This window comes from Talpa occidentalis, unplaced genomic scaffold (genome assembly GCF_014898055.3).
Source record: "Talpa occidentalis isolate TD23 unplaced genomic scaffold, MPIMG_talOcc4v2.1 talOcc4.5, whole genome shotgun sequence".
Taxonomy (NCBI): Eukaryota; Metazoa; Chordata; class Mammalia; order Eulipotyphla; family Talpidae; genus Talpa; species Talpa occidentalis.
Window position 1 is genome coordinate 12,947,803 of NW_023604861.1, and position 22,262 is coordinate 12,970,064.

Sequence of the window (22,262 nt, forward strand, 5' to 3'; positions counted from 1 at the left end):
ACATAGAGATGACTTGGTTTTACAAAATCAGGTTTTCTCACATAACCATATATCATGAGTTACTTTCAGGTTAATGAATCTAGGTCATCCTTATTTTTATACAACTGTATAATATTCCATAGCTTAGATAGAGCAACACTAGCATAATCTAGCAAAATACTCTTATGTTCACTTATGTTTCAATTTATAAGACTGGCATGTTCCTCATACATAAGGCAACCACGTGTCACAAACTTTGCTGATCTTCTAGGGAGCTGTTTTCACTTAAGCATATGGCTCTAATCTACATTTGATTTTGCATTTCATTTCATTAGACGTTGCTGGAAACTGAGCTATGTTCAAACGGCATACCTCTCAATCTTATGTCTTCATCTAGTGAGAATTTGTTTCAATTCTAAAACACTTTAAAACTGTCACATAATGCACTTCCTCTACTTTTTTTCATTGAACACAGTATCGAAGAGGCTATTTCTAATTTTGCACAAAGCTCATTTCTAGAAAAGCACTAGATAGGAATCTTATGCTGAAATGGAACTTTTCTCTTTGGAATGTTTCACACCAAACATTTATTTAATGACATGTATTGATTTTTTTAACCCTAAAGTCAATCCACACATAATACAGAACCCAAATTAAAAGCAGTGGCTCCTACACTGTTTGAAAATATCTGCAGAACAAAGGTCAAATGTGCAGTTTGCTAGTTAGCGGCCTGAGGCAAAGTTAAGGGTAATGTGGCTCTAATGAGCAGGCTGAACCTGTGGAGATATCTGACCACAGTTGTCAAACAGTAGACATTTAAAATGTCAGTCTCCTGCTCAGCAGAGGAAATATATAATTACACGTTTCTGGATAAGAACTATTTTCTCTTGGTATTCTCAATTCACATAAAATCTTCTTTATTTTTGTTGAGCATAAAAATTATGCTCAACGATGTCATTCTATTTGACAAAATATTTATATAAATCATTAGATTAATAAAGATTTCTTTAGATTCCTGTTCACAACAATAACATTTCTCAGAGTACATGCTGAAAAATAATTAAATATATACAGTCAGGATGGCTGTAGGGTAAACTGAGATCTAGTTTCTGGACCCCTTTCTATACGGACTCTGAGGCACAGAAAACTAGGAGAAGGTAAGTAAAACTCCAAGGAGGAAGGCAATGTAAGGCACCAGGCACATTCATCACAAATGAAAGTGCATTTCAAGCACACTGCGTTCATATTTGGTTAAAAAGGGGAAAATGTAAGCCTTCTATAAGAGTAACTCATAAAGTCTGCTTTCTGAACCCACTGATCTTGACAGAAACTGTGACCTAGGAATCGCCACCATCCTCAAAGAGAATGATTTTTTTCTGACTAAATGATTCAAAGAGAATGATTTTTTTCTGACTAAATGATTCCAGGTTTTTTCCTCCTCCTAGGAAGTCTTCTTGTTCATTTGACATGAGTTCCCTTTTCCTTAGAAGATTTACTGTGCTTTCTCCACACAGCTGAAGGGGTTAAGATGGGTTGTAGGTAGGAGAGTACCAGGAAAGTGATGGGAAGAAGTGGAAAGGAAACCTGCAAATGTGTTCATGGCTGCAGATCCCCTCTGCAGAAGATTCTGTGCTGACAATGGCTCCATGTTGATACTCTTGCCCTAACGTTACAGTAGTCCTTCGCTGGAGAGTCACAGTCATCTGTACAACGAGGACAGTCAACTCTATGCTTCACTTCTCAATAGACCTCCAATCTAACACATTACTATTTAGTGTCTCAGTAAAAAGCACCCTTTCTGAAAAGCATCCATCTCTGAAAAGAGTGATTTAAACCCAATGTCAATACTTGGTTTTCAGAACCAACTCTCATCTCATTTTCCCACGTTGTAAAAGTGTTCCTTCAAATGCACTGACTCTGTTCTTTATTAAAGAGGAGTTTAAACAAAAACCTTAATTCATTTATGAAAATAAACACTGGACTAAGTGCCCATCATTTAAACAAATTAGATAGTATTAAGGCAACTGGCCATCCATCCCATAAGAGATATGCTATATTTCATAATTTTTTTTGCTCATTTTAATTTTAAAAATGCAATTACATGTTCAGTCTTACTAGTTACAGGCAGCAAGTTATTGGTTTTTTAAAAGAAAAAAATATCCAGGACATGATTGGGTCAGGACCAAGCAGAAATCAAATGGAATATTTGCCAATCAAATGATTCTAATATAAGTCATACACACAAAGAACCACTCTACCAATGTTTTGAGATTGTATTTTAATTAATACCTTGCATGTTACTCTCTTTTTAAACAAGCTATTTTCTGTGATTGCTAACATTTAATTCACAAACTTCACGACTTAAGGAACAAGAGATTATATTCTGGACAACACTTCCCCTAACAGGACATTAATAAAATACCTTCCGCTCAGTAGTCCTCATCCAGCTTTTCTTTTCCCTTTTTTTCATTTTGTGATTTCAATCAGCTATTCCTGGTTACACTCATTAACAAACTTAACTGATTGAGGGACACGATATGCCAGGTACAAATTGTTCTTACTTGCATTTTCAGTTGCTGTCTATCTCTCACTGCAAAAACTTGTGTTTCCAGACTCTGGCATAAAGACAGGTTTGAGGGTCAGGAAATACATCATAAGCAGGGCTCAGACAAAATGGAGCATTTTAGTCTTCAATTTGATTCTGCTATACCTGTAATTCTCATTTTGGGGAAAAAAAAAAAACTGCTCTTGAATGTTACCTTTGATCCAAGTACTACTGAATTCACAGTTCCTGATGGGGGGGCGTAGAATATGACCAACCAGAGTTGAGTTGTTCAAAATCGACTTTACTCCATCATGACATCTAAAATATTTCCAGTGTGATAGCAGTTAGAGTACCACAGCCTTCCACTATGATAGCCATACGTCTGCTTATGTATGATTTAATTTACATTAGAAAATGTAGACAAACCAAATAAAATGTAGATGACTGATCTTGTCAGTTAACTCTGTTAGTAAGACCCCAAAGCTGCAGTGTTCAGTGTCTCACAAGGCTCTTGCTGAAGGAGGATGAAACCAGCTGAGCATAAGCAGCATCTCAGATCTGCTGATCTTCAGAAACCATCCAACAGAATCAACCAGATTTTTGAGACAGAAGCTAGATCTGAATGTTTATAATACTCTATAAATATGGGTCTAGATTAAAAGGAGCATTTTGAAACATCAAACTTCCATCAGTTACATGTCCCAGGAAAGATACCAAGTATGATCATGGTACATCCTGGGAATGGTTGATGTGAACTAGTATCTTAGAGTGAAAGTGGGCGTAGGGTGGAAGCAGTACTTCTATCAAATGATATAATCCACTCTAGAAACACACTTACTCTAATTTGAGGACAATTGTGGGGGAACTGACAGCTCTGGCATCTACATCCAATACACAACTTGATAAAAATATGAATTTGCGGGGCCTCTCCGGTGGCACAGCAATTGAGCGCTGGGTTGTGAAGCTGCCCGGGCCTCTGCAGCACCAGTTGGATCCCTGGCTGCTCCCTGGCCACCGGAGGAGGGTCCCACATGGCGCGCAGACCTCTCCTGCCGCCCGCTGCTCCCCTCAGCAGTGTACTTCGGTCCTTCTGCCTGTTCTGCTCCCCACTCTGGCTCTGGTGAATTCTCTCACCCTCCCGCGCTTCTGACTGTACCCAGTGCTTGTATAAATAAATAAAATAAATAAATAAATCTTTTAAAAAAGATACCCTTAAAAAAATATGAATTTGCCTTGGTTCTAGTTCCTCTCCAATTTCCCCTATAATCTGTATGCATCATTTAGATACTTCCAATGTCACTGATAGATTTTTCAACAGGTGGAAATGTTCCTTGCTAAGCAAACCCAAGTGCAAGACAGAGCTTTATGCTCTTGCTGTAGGTCAAGCACCATGATGCTTTCAAATACAATTCATTTTGTAAACTTTAGTGAAAAAAACAAGCCACACTCATCATCCTGACCTTGAATTAAGTCCCACAGATTATGCTAAAAAATTCTGAAACAGCTTTTATACACTCATGCAAAAATTATTCAACTATGAAGCAAATATTAAGCCCTTCGCCTCTCAAAAAAACTGAGTGAAAAAAAGTAGTAGCTGAATTAGAGGTTCTTTTCAACTCTGCAAACTTCACTGACTTTCCAAAGGAAAAAGGAAGAAGATTCTCATTTTGTAAAATGGAAAAAAAAGAAAGAAAACATACTTGGGTATTCTAGAAAGGGTGAATTTAACTCCCAGTTTGGTTTTCTTGGCGGGGTGCTATTTTGATCCATATAAATGAGATAACCCTACAGTCATGATTATAAAGATGATTGGAAAAGTCTCTAACTCATCTCTGGCAAAGCTATTGCTGAGAAGTAGAAGGGTTTTGGAGAGCCAATTTGAAAACTGTCCAACTTAAAGATCATTCTTCCTATGTCTGAGGGGAAAAAAAAAATATATATATATATACACACACACATACATACATATGTATGCATATATCCTCTTCAATGATATGCATAATCACTCTTTCTATAGTGAGAGATTTGGGGAATCGTATTTCTATTCACGTTAACTCAAACTGGAGAGTCTCAATATTGCAGATTTCATATTTTTACCTTGAGGACTAAATTATTATAGACCATTAATGTAACTTAAGGAGTTTAAAATAAATTTTATTTTCTCTGAAATTACGCAGGTCCTCATCTATGCAAGCAAGCCAGGAGAGTTCTAATTGCAGCCAATGATACCCCACACAAGTCTATAATGTTTAATAATCGTTACCATCAAAGCAAAAATTGCATCTGTTGGATGCCAAACACACAACCACATCTACAATCAATTACAATTTCTAGTTCCTATCAAGTAGTGGAAACCAAGTCTCCTTTCAGAACGAATACAGCTTACTAGCAATTTCATTTTCCATTGTTTGACTCAAGTTCCAGATATTGCACGCACGAAACGGCCTCCATTCATTTTCCTATGAGTGTACATAGGGTTTGTAAAGACTTTACTTTTTATTCTAGTTTCGAGGTGAAGCAAATTGCTTTTCAATGCAACCGAATTTTGCATGTGTTTGTTTATGAAAGTTCTTTTCCTGGGAAGTTTTTATCAGATTCTCTGTGGGATACCTGACCCCCAAAGGTTAAGCACCACTAGCCTAAATTTTTGCCATATGTTTGTTCTGCCTTCTGGAATTCCTTCTTCCTGTATGCCTGGTGTTTGACCCCCTGGGGTCCTGTTCTTCATTATTCATGTAGGTCTTGATGCCGGCCTGCCTTGCAGCTCATGTTTCCTGAGTTGTACTCTGGCCTGCCTCTGGCCCCTGCCCAAAGCCTCGCCTTGGCCTGCCCTGCCCTCGGTGCCCTCACGCCACCACTCACTAAGGGCTGTTTTAAATTAAACAGGAATGTTCTCACTGACCTTTATTTTAGTAAATTGAACTTACAGGTAATAAATAATAATGGCACCTCAAAGAAGCACTAACTTCCTGTTGGAAATAGATGGAAACTGCTTTCTCTAGTACCATAAATGATAACATTTTTTTTCTTAGAGTTGACTTATTCCTGATCTAGGGGATATTTTCATCCATCGACTATGTGTATTTACAACACACCATTAAACCCAGTGTATCAGTATAGATTTACCATATAAAGAAACTTAAACACACACACACCCCCCAAGGATTTTAAAAATTAAATAATTTTGGTTTCATTAATAATGCATTCTGTTAAATAAGGTTTGACTATATGGCTATAGATTCATGTATTTTAAGCTAACTGGTCCTGTTTAATAGCGACCTATTCCAACTATCTTGTGATAATCCTAACTAATATTTAGTGTTCTTTATTCAGCATATGTTCAAATTTTTTCTTATGTTCAGTTAATTATTTTAACCACTTTGTTGTGTTCTTGTGATGTAGAAAGTTACCTTTAATTTACATTCACAGACATTCACAAGCCCTGATTTTTATTCCTTTACACAATTCAAAATTTCCTCTTTAGTTCTCATTTTCAATAAGGAATAATATTAATGTTCCAGGTGGTAAAACTTTCCCTCAAAACAAGATTTAATAAACAGAATAAGTGGAATAAAGTGGAGATGCCTGATGATATAATATTCTGATTAAATTCTGAAGAGAAAATTAAGAAAAGCCAAAACTCAATCTCAAAAAAACGCCGTCTGTTGTTTTCAACATTACAAATCCAATGTTTGTCAAATATTTCCCCTCTCCCCATCTTCACATCAAAATCCTCTCTGACATTAAGAATATTTTATTTTTACTAAGCACATAGGACAGTTTCTGTTACCCCAATACACTTCCAGTATGCAACCAATCCCTTAATTGGTGCATTCTTAAATGAGAGGCTTGGCTAATTGGAATGCTAGCTGGAGAACAGATGGGGCACTGGTGTTGAGACTCTGTCTTAATTTATTGTCCTGGGGTTTTCCTAATTACCCACTTAATTGGCACAGCCACACCACTTTGAAATAATAATGTACAGCTAATTATCGCCGATTTAAGCTTGCTAATAGCTTATTCTTACCAGCTAACTTCAAGAAATCAAGCAGAGAGCAGGAACTGCCACAGGGAAATCATTCTGCCTGGGCTGGTTTAGACAGCTATATGAGTGCAATGTCCTTTACAGCTGTGCTGATTTGGTTTCTACCCCCAAAAAAGCCTAAACAGTGATGCTCTTCTAGATGTTTAAAGGAGCAATAGGTCTTCTCTGTCTTTCTCAACCTTTGGAGCTCACTGTAATTGGTATGTATCAAAAACTCAAAGTATCCACTTAGCTCATTATTACCATCACTAGCACTAGAAATAGAAAAAAAAAATAGGGTACAGAGAATAATTACAATCGTATCTCCAAAGTACAATGCAAAGAATTCAATTCTATGATTTAGTTCCCTCTTTGCCAAGTGGAAAGAGCACCAGTACACCTCACGAGCAAGCTGAGCACAATTCTTAGATCCAGGGACAGATTTTAATAAGTACAATTTCCTTCTCCAAATTTTAGAAATGGGGCGAGTACAAGCAGTGCATACAATAGAAAGGTCTTCAGTGAAATGAATATAGAGGAGAAAGGTGGAGAAAATGAAAAAATAGGATTAGGAAATTCATGACGAAATACCTACGTTCTGGATGAAATACTGTATGTACAGTACTTCGGTTTTAGTTTACACTTAGTCTCTGTTTACTTTCGTACTTTTTTCAGACCTCTCTAGGTCAGATTCCCCAGCAGTTGGAATTTTGATGCAGGAGATTCATTGAAATGTAGTGGGGGAAGCAGGAGAGAATGGAGAGAAATAATTTAAATAGGAATGTGATCTCAGTCCAGCTAGACCCCACAGGGAGAGCTGAAGCATGAATGTCAGCACATATTGGGTTCCACCACCTTGAATAAGAGGCCAGCCTTCTGCTACGGGGTGAGCTGGCAATTGTGAGTTGCTGGCAAAGACTTGAGGCAGATGGGAGTTAACCCTCCTCCCCTAGTTGTATGTAATGATGTGGCAGTCGGTCCCCAAGATGACTCCCAACACTTTTTCCCATCATCTTGGCGTAGTCCTATTGCCCAGAAGGCTTACAAAGGAAACTTGCATCATGACGAAAGACCCTTAGAGCTCTTATAGATGAATTTGATTAAGAGTCAGACTCTCATTCCAGCCCAAACTAGTTAAAAACAACACATCCAGAAAAAAAAAAAAAAAAACTCTCAGAAGCCTAACATCACCATAGGTTCATTAACAGCCACCTACAAAATATTCTACCAAGGGGGCACTTGGCTACCATTTTCTGAACATGTGACTCATAAAGAGGTATGATCTGGTCATGAAACTACACTGTGCCTGAGTAAGATTCCAGACATTCCACCCTGCCACCAATGTATCCAAATCCCAATAATCCAATAAAACTGTAACACCCCTTCAGAAGGGAAGACCTTGCTCTGAAAGCAGTCTGCAAGTCTTATTGCTTGATTCAAGTAATAAAACTCTATCATGACTCTCTGACATGGTCTGGTCCATTGGCTGATGCATGTCAAGCAACAGAACCCCTTGATTTGGAAACGATCCCTATCTGTGCTGCATACACCTGACCATGTAATCTACAGGATGCTGCAAATATGACAGTGTGGGACTTCTGACCTTGATGATGACAGACAGTGCAGTACATGCCTTGTTCTTTTTTGAATTAGTTGCCCTGAGGGAAGTCATTCCCAATAGGGTGAGAAAACTGGAGCAGCCTGATAGAAAGGTCATTAGGATAAGAAAATGTATCCTCCTGCCAGCCAACAGCCAGTAAGGAGGCCTCCACTCAAGACTGCAGCCCTGATGATCTCTTGTCAGCAATCTCCCTGGAGACCTTGAGTCAATACTTCACAACTCAGCAGTTCCCAAATGTCTGACCACAATAAAATGTTCAATAAATGCTCACCACTGCTTTAAGCTTCTGAGTTTTGAAATGACTTGTCATGTAGCGATGGATAACAAATACAGATGGTTCTTATTTGATGAGAACAATTCCTGAGAGAATAGGGCAGTCAAGAGACAGGTAAGATGGCCAGGTAAAGGGATGTGACTAGGCACCAGCATCCACTACCTTAGTGACCTCTCATAGCTAATGTTTCCACTAGATCGCCCATGCTGTTCATGCCATGAAATTGATCATGGCTTGGGCATTTATAGCTTTTTCAAAATGGTAGCTTGCATTACCCTAGAATTCTAGACCTAATGAAAATATTCTTTGAAATCAAAGACCTGTATGCTCAAACAAAAGTGGAAAGAATTTATCACTGGAATTAAGCAATGAAAAATGCTAAAACTAGATGATTCTAGATGGACACGCAGGAGTCAAAAAAAAAAAAAGAAGCACCAGAAAAATGAAATATGTAAGTAATTATAGGTAAATACGGACTATCTAAAAACAGCAATAACAATAATGTCTTGGAAGTTGTTAAAATGTTGGTAGAAACAAGGTATCTGTTGAAAAAATGGCACAAAAAAATGCAGAATAATGGAGTGAAACTGTTTTAAGTTTCTTCTACTGTTCAAAGAAGTGGCAAAGTTCCTAACTAAAAGTCGATAATAAAAATTTTTAATGCACATTGTGATCTCTATGCTAACCATTAAGAGAAAAATAAATAAATGCAAATCTAAAAGGCTATGGATATAAAAATTAAATATTTACCTGTTCAACTCAAAAGGAGGCAAGAAAGGAAAATAACAAAAAACACAGGGTCAAGAGAAAACAAGACAGTAATCTTAAACTCAACTACTTCAGAATATTATATTTATCACCATAAAAATTTACTAAATATTCCAAATATAAACCAAAAGCTCAACAGATAAGTAAAATTATAGGAATTATTTTTTTTTATTTTTAGAGTAATAAAACAGCTCATCCATGAAACAAGAGCAGAATGAGAATTTAAATAAAGAAAAATTATCCTTGGAAATTAAGGACATAAAAGGAAATGTCACAGAATTTCTCACCTAGTTCACAGCTTTAGAATCCCTGGACTACAATAAGGCTGGATCCCCTAAGAAAGTTCCCCCACAAGCACAACTGCAGGAGTTAAGATCACAGCCTATCAAGCTATCACCAGCCACTGTGGCATGAGTTCAATCCCTGGCCAAGGAACTGACCCACATGGTGCAGCAGACCTCTCCTGTCTTGCCTGCTACTCCCCTCAGCAGTGTATTTCAATAGATCTGCCTGTTCTGCTCCCCACTTTGTCTCTAGTGAATCCTTTCACCCCTATACCTCTGGTCTACACCCCAGTTCTTGAATGCATAAATAAATCTTAAAAAAAAAAAACATTGCATAGTATGAATTTCCTTTCACATCTCCTCTACAGGGATACTAGGGAGGAGACTTTTGCTTTCTACGATTTATTACTAGCTCTGAGTTAAGACCCAGAATAACTGGCAGAAGAATAAGGTCTGCCAGTTAAAAGGGTTTACAGAGGTCAAATGAAAATGAACTTTTACTTTCTGTGTCAAACCACATCTAGTGTCCATAAACACACCTGTGTTTATTTCACATTTCTAAACAGTAGTTGGAACAGACACACACACATACCCTGCACAGTTACAACCTTGGTTCCTCAACCGAGGACCTAATTATAATTTCCAAAATGCTTTCTCCCTTGAGAAATAGAAAAATATATAAATATATATATATATATATATATATATATATATATATATGAATGATAATATCCCTGGAGAATTGTGGAGTTTGAGGTCACCATCAAAGCTCTGAAAAATAAAAGCTATGGTGATCCTAATACTCCATCATTCACCTCACTTATTTGGCTGGTCTGTTCACACTGAGGTGGACTGGCACAATGGTTAAATTATCATAAACTGAGTCAGAAGGTGACTCCAATTACATACTCCTTGGTATATGGTGTCTGCTAGGTAAAATCAAAGCTTGTTCTGCCACTTGCTACCTAGCTAACAATTTGGAAAATGCATTTATCTCTTTCCCAATTAATAAGGAAACATGAGCTGTAGCTGGCAATAACTTCTACACTGTTATACCTCACAGCGATTTCCCATTCCATGACAGACAGGAGCCTTGGTCATCTGCACATCCTACACGCCACCAGGCTGATAATAAAATATTGATCACATTATCCCAGCTGCCACAGGGACATGTACATTCCTTTGGTGGAGAAAAACATTAACATTTCAAGTGCCTGACCAGTCAGCAGGGCTTCTAAATGTCTAGGAGTCTAGATCTTACTGGGATATTCTTCTAACATAAAAGGCAAATTCTGCACATAAGATGACCTAGAATTCAAGAAGAGACACAGTACTTTTTCAGTCCCTTTGCATATTAGAGAAAACACATAACACATGCAGATAAACTGTTCTAACCCATTTATAACCCAAAAGAGCTTTTTTTTTTTAAGATTTATTTATTTATGCATACAAGAGCTAGAGCATAGGCCAGAAGTGCAGGGGATGAGAGGATTCACCAGAGACAGAGTGGAGAGCAGAATAGGCAGACTGACGAAATACACTGCTGAGGAGAGCAGCAGGCGAGACAGGAGAGGTCTACTGTGCCATGTGCATCAGCTCCCTGGCCAGCCGGGGATCAAACTTGTCCTGCAGTGGCTGTGGATAGCCACTTATACCACCAGAGAGACCCCCCAAAAGAGATTTTGTATGAGAACGAGGTCTCTGTATCTTTATATTATACATGTTGCTCTGATGTTCAGTGCAGTTGACCCAGCTCATCCATTCAATGGTGCCGGAAGTACCTGTGGCTAATAAAGATGCTCTATGGAGATATTGATAACATACCATTAGAAGAATCACAGTAAAGACCTCAAGGATTTGGGAGTAAAGGCATTCCCTTCTTTTGCTGAAAACTGTTTCTCCTTGCTTGATTTGGTTGTTTTGCCACTAGATTCTGACAGGAACTCTACAATGGTCCACAAGTTAGCATGTGACTCTGCCACCTGAGCTGTCCACGAGGAAGAAGTGCTACTGATCTGCCAGGCGCTAGTCCAGGCTTATCTAGAAGGAACTGCCCATCAAGCAAAGTGATCTACTGGAGATCAGGCTCAATCAAGCAAAACTACAAGAAAGACGCATAGATAAAAGCCCAGGGACTCTCAGCACCTACTCCTGCAACTTCCCCCCACCTGCTTCAATTGAAATTTATGGTCTCATGGGGAACGATTAGTGGATGAAGGATAAATAGATCTCAGTCCAGCTCATGGAGAAAGAAGGACAAATAAAAGTCAGGTCTAGTTAATGGATGAGCAGCACAATATACAGGCATCAAGCAGAAGATAGTGCTAAGGCAATTAAGCCCCATTCAGGCATCCTGGAGTGACATAGAGATGTGTCAAAATGAAATGCTTAAGTGGCTCAAGCGCTCTGCCCCTGCTGGTGCACTCTGTGTGGCATGAGATCACAATGAATCTATCTTGGTTTGCAGTCAATGGTTGATGGTCACTGGCAGGTCAGGGACCTGGAAATAATGAGCCTGTGAGATTAGTGATGTCGGGGTGCCAGTGAAAATCGCCATAGTCTTCTGGTTTTCTAAGGCTGGACAACGAACGAATTAACACCAGAGAGATTACTAGGATACAAAGCCAAAATGAATTAACAAGGCAAGAATTCACACAACCTATAAATTATAAAGTAAAATGGGAAAAACCAGAGATTTCTAGCCTGTGTTAAGGGACCTGCGGTATCAAGAAAGATCAGGGGGTTTAAGCATGCTGGAGATGACCCCATCTTTAAGGGTGAAAAGATGGGTTTCTTAGAGAAAATGACATGTTCAATAACAAATCTGCACCAAGAGAACAGGCCTCAAACTGCATTCTTCTATGGGCAGGGTAAAAGCTAAGGAAGAGATAATCTCTTCTAAGATCACATGGAAGAGAAAAAGGACTAAGGGAGAGTCAAGAGTTTCTCCTTAGCCTCTAGGCCTTCATTGCTTTTAACTCAAAATAATGTGTATCCTTTCAGTAATGGCAGCGGTTTTATCCAAGGTTTACCAGGTCTGTATTGACCATACTTGAATATACAAAGGCATTGGAAAAGACATTTTCTGGACATTTTAGAAAAAGTCTATGTAGCCCCTTTTGGGGACACCTATCCACAGTGAGGTTATTCAATGTCCAAGGTACACATGTATACATTTTTCCACTCATATGAACTTCTCATTGTTTCAGTCATTCATAACATTTTACCTGCACCGGATTAGTTTTGCTAGTGAATAAACTGTTAAGCGTTGGGAGAGGGAGCTCTCTGATTTTCCCAAAACTGGGTTGCTTTGGTGGTGAAACCAAATGACCTTTAATAACTTTAAGATCTTCTTGAGTTTATTTTATTATAAGAACAACCCTGGAGAAGGCATACTGACTTCTCAAAAGCAATAAATGACTTCTGATTGTTGTAAATGCTTAGAGAAAAAAACAACAGCTACTTTACATGCAAACAAAGTGCTAATTCTGTTGAGCAAATAGCCAGCCTTAGCCTAGATCTTAGTACCTGGAGCCCATCTGAGGAGAGAATGAGGAAATTAGAAGCACTGTCCCAAAAGGAAAGACACAGATTTTACATTACAGAGAGTAATGCTGTGTAAAATACTGAACTCTCAGTTAGTTATTGTGGAAACTATTGGATTTAATAAATGGATATAGAATTCTGAATTTTAGTTCAGCTCAAAACATCCAATAAGAATCTAGTATTTGCCAGAATATACTAATCAAGGAAACACAAAAATAAATAATAGTTTCCTCCAGTATAGAGTTTTCAAGTTTAATTGCCAATTATCAAACCAAAGGGACATTATTAAAGACTTTAATTTAAAAGATGGAATAAGGATGATCACAGTGGTAGAAATGCTTGTCATTTTCAATCAACAGATAGCAATTTTTACCATACCAGGGAAAAAGTAAAGAAATTTCTTTTCATCCAACCATTTTTTAAATAGATGCTTAACATTCAGTAATACTCACTGAACATATTTTCTGTCTTCATTGTCCAATACAGTAGTCACCAGTGACAGGTAGAAGTTAGACTAAAATTAAGTGAGATTAAAGATTCAATCCTCAATCCTACTAGTGACATTTAAAACTTCTTTTATTTGATTGTGAGAAGAACATTTACCATGAGGTTTTACCTCTCAATAAAATTATTAGTATAAAATTCAGTTTTGTGGGTGGCAAGAAGTGGGAAGTGGGGAGTCCCTAAGCTACAAGTATAAAGTACCTATTGAGCAAGATGAGAAGTATCCAGAGATCTGTTGGACCACACCGCCTTGCTGTACGACATAGGCGCTACTGTGTCTAGGGCCTGCCAGACCTTGTATTTTACAAAACGTCCTTGTCACAGAAAGAAAGTTTTGTGGTGTCACAAACTGAACCTATCTACCTAATTAATGACATAGAAGTACAACTGCATTTTAAAGATAATTCATGATGATCTTTTGCATCCTCAATAGTGTATTTTGTTCTGTTTAATTGAATATATTCTATTCTGTTGTAAAATTAATGGCTTACTTTCTTTTCTCTTTCTGGTTGTAAAACAAATGCCTTACTTTCTTCTGTTGGCAAGTGTCTCTTCACCGTTTCTTGCGGAGATCTTCATTCCATGCTTTTCTTTACTCCCATCAAAAGAACACTGGGGGCTTTGTGTGGATGTTCTGATTGGATGGCCACAAATCTTATTTACCTATTAAACAAAATATATTAGAAGACTGTTAGAAACCATGCTCCAGTCTTTCTGAGAATGCATTATTTCCTACATTTACTTATACCTTATTATTAACCTTTCCGACATTTAATGTTTATCAGTTTTTGAAAGAGGGAGACACAGTCTCTGTATAAAATGGCAAACATGATAAATTGATAACACATACATTTATGTATTTTGTATGCATACATGTGCAAAACACATGAATAAAAATACATATGCAAAATCAGGCAGAGAACTATATTAGTTAAACTAATAGGAATGTCAATAGGGATACTTAACCAAAGTATATATGATAAATCACATGCTTGTACATGTTTTTAAAGCAAATGAAAATAATTTGCTATTGAATGCGTTGTCTTTCTAAATGACCTCTAAGGGTAGTTTTCTTCCTAAAGTCCTTTCTTAGAAATGAAAAGGAATATATTTATTTAAAGAGCTTAGTTTATAATAGTTCTATTATCTTCTTCAATGTTTGATTTTGAGAGTGTTGTTATAGTCCTTTAAAAATTTATCCAACTGGAAAACTTATTGTTTTCTTCAATATTTACCTACTAAATATATCTGTACAATTACATAGTTATCACTGAAAAAATAACTAGATACATTACCATGTAAAACATCAAAAATATCTCACAGATTTAAGAAGCAGAGAGCAGAATAACTGAAAATACATAAATGCACTTCATAGGAATCAGAAAATTTTGGTTCTTATCCTAATTTTTCCTTCTTAAATGCTGAGATCTTGAAAACAGTTGCAGAACTCTTTGAACTTGATTTCCTCATATGTAAGATGAAGAAGTCAGAATAAATTATTCTAAAGTTCCCTTAAAGTTCTAAATTTGTTTGCTTTTCCATACAATGAGCACAAAAGGAGTTATGAGGAGTTATGCATCAATTCAATTATTTAACCCATATTTATTTCCCCTCTAATAAAACTGCAAAGAACATGTATTAAATGTCATAAAACATAAAAGATGAAAAGCTGAATCCTCCCCTAGTAGAGTTGATGGGTTTTGAAGGAAGAAAAATATTCCTTCCAAATAAAATATCATAATGCAAACTATATGCATCAAAAAATAAGAAAGACAGGACCAAGCTAAAGAAGTTTCTTCCATAGATGAAGGACAGGTGCAAGGGTCCTTGCATAGGACAATGTCAGCTTAAGGTTTCATCATGGCAGCACTGTGGGAAACCAAAGAAGATCCTTCAGAAAGACAGGGCAGAAATGCTGAGGCACAAGGTCAGGGGCAGAGGTGGAGAAAAGGAAGAAGCAGGCAGGAGAGCACGGGGGTGGGGGGGTATTGGGGGGGTGAAGTAGCATGAAGACTTGGTAGATACATAACACCCAGAACAAATAATACTGAAGAAGGCAGAGGAAAAACCCTGAGAGGTAGGTGAATAAAAATACAAGGTTGATGTAGAAAAAAGATAAAAATTTGGTTTGCCTGGAAAGAACGGGACAGGAAGGATTATAGTTAAAGGAAATTAAGTTTGAAGAGTAGGTTGGAGACAGCTCTTGGACAGTTTTAAATGGCAAGTTAAGAGGTTTTATTTATTAAACAAAGCCACTGGTGACTGTTGAATAGAAAAGCAAAATACCAGAGTATTTTGAATACGGCAGTCTGGGTAAATTGGACTCAATAGAGAGAAAGACCTATTAAAAACAGGTAAACTGTTCATCACCTCTTAAAGTCGTTCTGAGAAAACCAAATTTCATTCTGAATTATGGAGGTCACAATGTCCATGAAGAGGATTCATGAATTACACAGGGTAACAGAAAATCAACAGGGCCAAACCAGACTATAGATAACACCAAAAGCTGGGGAAAATGTGGAACAATAAGAGTTCTCACTTGTGGCAAGTCAGAATGCAAAATGGTACAGCTACTTGGAAGGACAGTTTGGTGACTTCTGATAAAATTAAAAATACCTAAAGGAGTAGAAACTGACATCTATACAAAACCAGCAACAAGATACCTACAGTAGCTTTATTCAAATTGTAAAAGCTTGGGAGCAACAAACATGTCCTTCAGTAAGTGAATGGAAAGCTGTGGTACATTCAGATCATAAAATATTATGCAGCTGAAAGGAAATGAGCCATCAAGCCATGAACAGACATGGAGACAAAGTAAATGTCTATCTTTTACTACTAAGCAAAATAAGTCAATCTGAAAGGGCTACAAAATGTTTGTCACCATCTATATGACATTCTAGAAAAGCCCAAACTATGGAGACAGTAAAATGATCAATGATTGACAGAAATTATGGAAGTGTGAGGGACAAATAGGCAGAACACAGAGGACTTTCAGGGCAGTGAAACTACTCTCTGATACTATCACGATAGATAAATGTCACCATAAAATTTCCCAATCTATATTGTCAGAACACCAAGAATGAAACTAATGGAAAGCTGCACATGCTGGGTGATAATGATGTGCCAAAGTAGGTTCATCATTTGCAACAACTGTCTCACTCTGGTAGGGGATGATAATGGGGTGGATGATATATGTGTGGGGGAAGGCATAACGGACATATGGGAAATCACGCTACCTTCTGCTCATTTTTACGTGGATCTAAAACTCCTCTAAAAAAGTAAAATTTATTTTGAAAAAAAAAATTAACAGAGTTTGGCAAATGACTAAAAGTGAGAAGTTAGGGAGTTGTGAGGCCCAGGTGTTAAAAGACTCAAAATGAATTTTCAAGAGGCTCAAAATAGTGATAGTGGAGTGTGAATATATTAGAAAGGCGTGAAAATATTCAAACTAAAAAAAGAGGACCGTATCTTCACTGTCAACAATTCCTAGTAAAAGAAACCAAGGGAAGATGATGTACCTTGATGGTAGAAATGTCAAAGGTCAGGCTGTTTACTACATGGTGTTTTGGAATAAAGAAGTGGAAAATGGACTCCACCATCATGCCGTCATGACCCAACGGAACTAGTCATACCTCTCTAGACAAGTTATGCATCTTCTACCACTTGAGCTTTCTCATCCTTGAAACCTGAGAAAATATGGGTTATGAGTGGAGGGAAATCTCATCTCGCCCTGTCCCTGCCACACTGGATTTAAGATCTTAACAGCTATTGAAACTGTTTCCCAGGAAGGCAGAAAGCTGAATGACCAGCCTTACAAAATCATTATTCTCATTACCACCATTGCTTTTTTTTTTTTTTTACAAATACTGAAGAAAATGTCCAAGCCATCGACTTGTAAGTTATTGTTGACTGCATCCAAAGGTACCAGCAAACGCAGCAGATTCCAATAAACACAAATACATTTCAAAACTCTGTGTGTTGACTTGCTGTCAGGCGGCTCTACTTCACACTTTATTGAAAGGGAAAGAAAAATATCTGTCACCGGCACGTTTGCTCACCTTAGCTCCCCTGAGGTGAGCCTATCTGTGTGCCACATTTCAATAAGAGCACCTTTTTGCTAGTGAAAAAAAATCTTCACACTTACTTTGACAATTTTTCATCTTTGACTTATGCTGCAATTTCCTCCTTATTCTCCTCCCTGGTCTCTTACGGTCTTCCCTGCAATCAGTCTCAAGTGTGTCGGAAAAAATTGCTTTCCTCCCTGATGCTTATCTACTCCTGCTTTATGTTCCATCGCTGACTTCCCACTGGTTTTCAAGTCCCCAATCTCAACTTGAAATGACTCTTTCAGTTGCTCCCAACCAGTATCACTTCTACTCTGATCAAGTGTTTGTTTCAACAACTCCTTGTCACTTAGCCAACTTCCCCATTCACACTGTCATCTCGGCACTGCATGTAGAAATATAAACTTCTCTAGAGCCTCCCTCTTTCTGATCAGTCTTCTTCAAATCTTCAAAGCTTTTAAACACTCTTAATAATCTCAAAAAGCTTTGTATAGAACATCTTAAATTGTTTAATTTTCATGTGACTTGCGATGGTCTTTGTAAGTATTTGTTAACAATAATGAAAACTAAAAAGCAAAAACGTTTAGCACACTAAACTAAGCAGGTACAATGGATGCTTATAAAGCAAGTTGTTTCAGAGGATGAGGCAAAGATGAACTCTGCATCACTGTGTATTGATCACTGTGTATTGGTGACCAAATATTTTTCTTCAGCTCACATCAGGATGCATGGTATTAAAGGCAGAGCTGATTAGAAGAAATTTGATCTGACTTTATAATCATGTCTGAAAATTGTCACATGCTTGTAAATTAAAGTAGCAACAATAATAGAAAATAAGAAACATGGCGGTTTGAGGTAATATGTACTCTCTTCCATTTTGTTAATATCTACTTTCAATCTATTTGAAAGAAACTTAACATTGCTAACTTTTTAAGCTGTAACAACAGATTTCATGTTATTTGTAAGAATGAACCAACCTTTTTCAGACAGAGGCAAAAGCCATGATTTTAGCTTTATTCCAATGACAACAGGCTTAGGTTTAAGTGTCAGGTTTATAAGATAGAGCCGTTATTTTCCAGACTATGATAATGTATACAAGATTACCAAGCAAAGAAATGGCATTATCTTAACCTTGTTTGAGGAAGGTCTGGCACTGTGACCAAGGAGACATACCAGGTAACAGAATATTAAACTCTATAAATGTCCATGAAATTAGAGAAGAGAAAGGGGAAGCTCTTTTAGGAATGGAATTAATGGGATTTGGCTAGTGACTGGGTCACTATATGAGGTAAATAATGAGAATTAAAACTATTAGCAGTTTTAAATCTGGTAAACAGGATGAACAAAGATCCAATAACCTCTATGTGGAAGACAGAAGGTAGAATAAGTTTACTGGGGCTTGGGGGTTATCTGTTTCTTAGAGCAAAAAATAAATGATCATTCAGAACTCTGATTTGGAGATAGTTATAAATTCTCAATAATGGATTGGAGATAAAGAGAAAGTCAATGATTAGAATCTTTTGCAAGAAATGAACAGTGGAAAAGTCTATTACAGAATCAGTGATCTCTTCTTTATGCTTATTCATGGTCTTATTATTCTTATTTCTTTATGTAAGACCTGGTTCCTAAGTGTCAGACATGAAAAGATAATTTGTATTGAAAATGATCTGAATATACAAAGAGACAAGAAAATCCTATTTTCCTAGTGTATATGGAAGTGATGAAAAGAAGCATGACAATTTTTTCCCTTAAGATTCCAGGGAAGAGGTGAGGAGAAAGAAGGAATAACGAGGATATTGGACAACTTCATTTCTGACTTGGTTTTAGAAGGAAAACCAGAAAAACTGATTTATATAAAGGAATCTTTCCAAGATACACACACCCCCAAGATATAATTTTGTGAAAATGTAAGAGTTTATTCTCTTCCATGAAAGTCCAGATAACATCATAAAAAAAAAAGAAAAGTTGACATCTTTCAGATCTACAATCTATCAAAAAAAAAAAAATGGACTGATCAAATACCTAACATAATCAGAAAAGCAAAGTTGTGTCAAATTTCATCAGAAATGTCACAACTAACTTATTTTATATGTTCATGGATTTACAAATTCTAAATATTTCTCCAAAAAATTAGATTTGCTTTCAATATAAAATGTTTTCGCATTGCTACTGATCTGAAATAGTGTATTAAATCCATGATTCAAATCAAAACCTTACTTTTAAAACCTGCATACTAAAATATTTTTAGGGAATGTGTTACTCTGGTATTGCAATTAATTTTTAAACATTAAGATTTTAATATCTCCCTTAGGGCTTTTCATCTGGAGGCAACTGATAAATACTGGTTTTAATAATGACATTATAACTGCATGTTGAATGCCTGTGAAGATTTGCTTTATGTATCTCCTTGACTGGCTGTGGGGTACTGAGATTAAATATCATGTCTGAATGTATTTATGGAGGTGTTTCCAGATCAAAAGACAAAAGATGAAGGGAAGGTGAATCCCACAGACCCCCACATTCCCACACTGCTGGAAGGAAGGTATGTCATCTCATGCTGTACCCTCAATCTGGGATTCATAGCATCAAACTCCCCTGGTTCCCAGAACTTTGGACTAGGATCCAACACACACACACACACACACACAAGTATGTCTATCTATTGATGGATTGATCTATCATCTATCTATATTCTATTAGTTCTGTTTCTTTGGAGAACCCTAATACAATTCCAAAATCAGGTTTGATTGAACAATGTGACTTTTAATGATAACACAAATTATTGTTAACATCATAGGCTGTGCTGTAGCTTTATTCTGCTTTCATACATCCAAATAAATGCATTTATATTCAGTTAATAGAACATGTGAAACTCAAGTAAAAATAATAAAAATCTTGCTATATTTTCCTTGAAATATCAAATATATTAATTTCTCTATGTCATTTATTTTTACTGGAGCTATACATCTTTTCATTCCATAGATATATAATATCCTCTACAAGTTCAACCTCTGAATCAGGCAGATTGCATCCAAAACACAAAATATTCCTACAATTCTAAAAATATTCCTAGAATATTTTTAATATAATATAATGTATACTTCAATAACAGCATAAAGACATGCTGAATGAACAGCTGATAAACATTTAAGTATAACTGATTAAAAAAAATAGTAAAGTTACCAATTAAGTAAAACTGTTTACATAATTGAACTTAAATGATCCATTTATAAAATACATTTTCTTGAGAATTTTTCTTAGTAAGCCAGATGTTTTCCCACATAAACTTACTTTTGTTAATAAAGATCAACTTCATGATGATAGAATTATGGCATGGTTAGAGTATATTATTATAAAAGATTTTACTATAGTAGTGGAAGTGAAAAAATAATTCAGAATATTTAATATTACAGAACAGCACACTTACAAGAATGGGTCTACTACCAACCGAGTAATATACATGCTATTTAGAAGTTCAAGGCACAAATAAATAAATCTAGAAGTCAGCTCTGGAAAGGATATGAGTTATAATTATTTACTATGCTTAAAACAATAGTATATCCTATTGAACTTTAACAAGGAATACTTCAACAAGGAATATTTATAGTAAGTAATAAATCATTAAGATGCTATAAAGCACAGTTTTTAAATATAAACTATCCATAAAGATAATTCTGAATTTGTACCCTGGACTCAGTTCCTGGGATAAAGCAAGTAAAGCAGTAAGTTGATTTTTTTTTTTTTTCAGAAATGGTTTTCCATATGGACTTTCACAGCTATCAGAAAGTTTTCCACTCTCACTCATGTTATATTGAAAATTTAAAAAGGAAGAAGATGGAAGAAGAGGGGCAGGAGTGGAACAGGTTGTGAAGAAACAGAACAATATTTCTACAATCTTTTACTGGCCCCACACTGAGGAGGACCTTGTGTCCACGTTGTTGGTTTTGTACACCTGTAACTTAAGCCACCAGAGGGAGCTTCTGCTTTTCAATTCTATTCATAATCATTAATTAAACTCATTGTATGGACCCACTTAAAGTCATTTAGCAGAAGACTCATAGAAAAATCCAACTTTTAGCCCAAAGTAACAAACGTTCAGATACACAAAATCTTCTTATCAATCATGTGGCAATGCCAATGTGATATATGTATTTTAGTCCGTGTGTAGCTATAGATTTCAATGTCAATCAATTAATTGAGAACCTGTTATTTGTAGGCTGTCATTCTTAGAGATGGAAATATAGTGATGAGGCTTTTCCCATCTAGCAAGAGAAATAGAAGACAAAACATCAAATAAATTACTTTATTTCATGATGTTAGGTAGCAAACAGTGGGTAACGATAGAGTGATGTGGTGGAGTGAGGATGGACTCCTTCAAACAGGTGGTCAAGAAAGACATCCTTAAATATTACTAAGTAAAATGAGGATGAAAATCAACCATTGGATCTTATGAGAAAAAGGCCATTGGTGACTTGTGAAAATTTAGTTTTTATACAGAAGTGTGGCAGAAATCATAGTGCTGGGAGAGAATAAAAGAGATAAAAAGAAATAGAACAGCTGAGACTGTGAAAGTGCACAAATATTTCATGGAGTTTTATAGTAAGAAAACATGGAGTTTTGTAGTACAGGAGAGGGAAGGGTCAAATAAGATTC

At 36.6% G+C, this 22,262-nt stretch overlaps 1 protein-coding gene across 4 annotated transcripts in view; it reads right to left on the minus strand.

Moving 5' to 3' along the window:
- GPC5 (glypican 5) overlaps positions 1-22,262 on the minus strand; it is a 1,063,734-nt gene that overhangs the window by 794,195 nt on the left and 247,277 nt on the right. For all 4 annotated transcript variants that reach the window (XM_054701627.1, XM_037528635.2, XM_054701628.1 and 1 more), the window contains exon 4: positions 14,075-14,208. In XM_054701627.1, the coding sequence (XP_054557602.1) occupies positions 14,075-14,208 (134 nt within the window). The remainder of the gene's footprint in view (positions 1-14,074; positions 14,209-22,262) is intronic.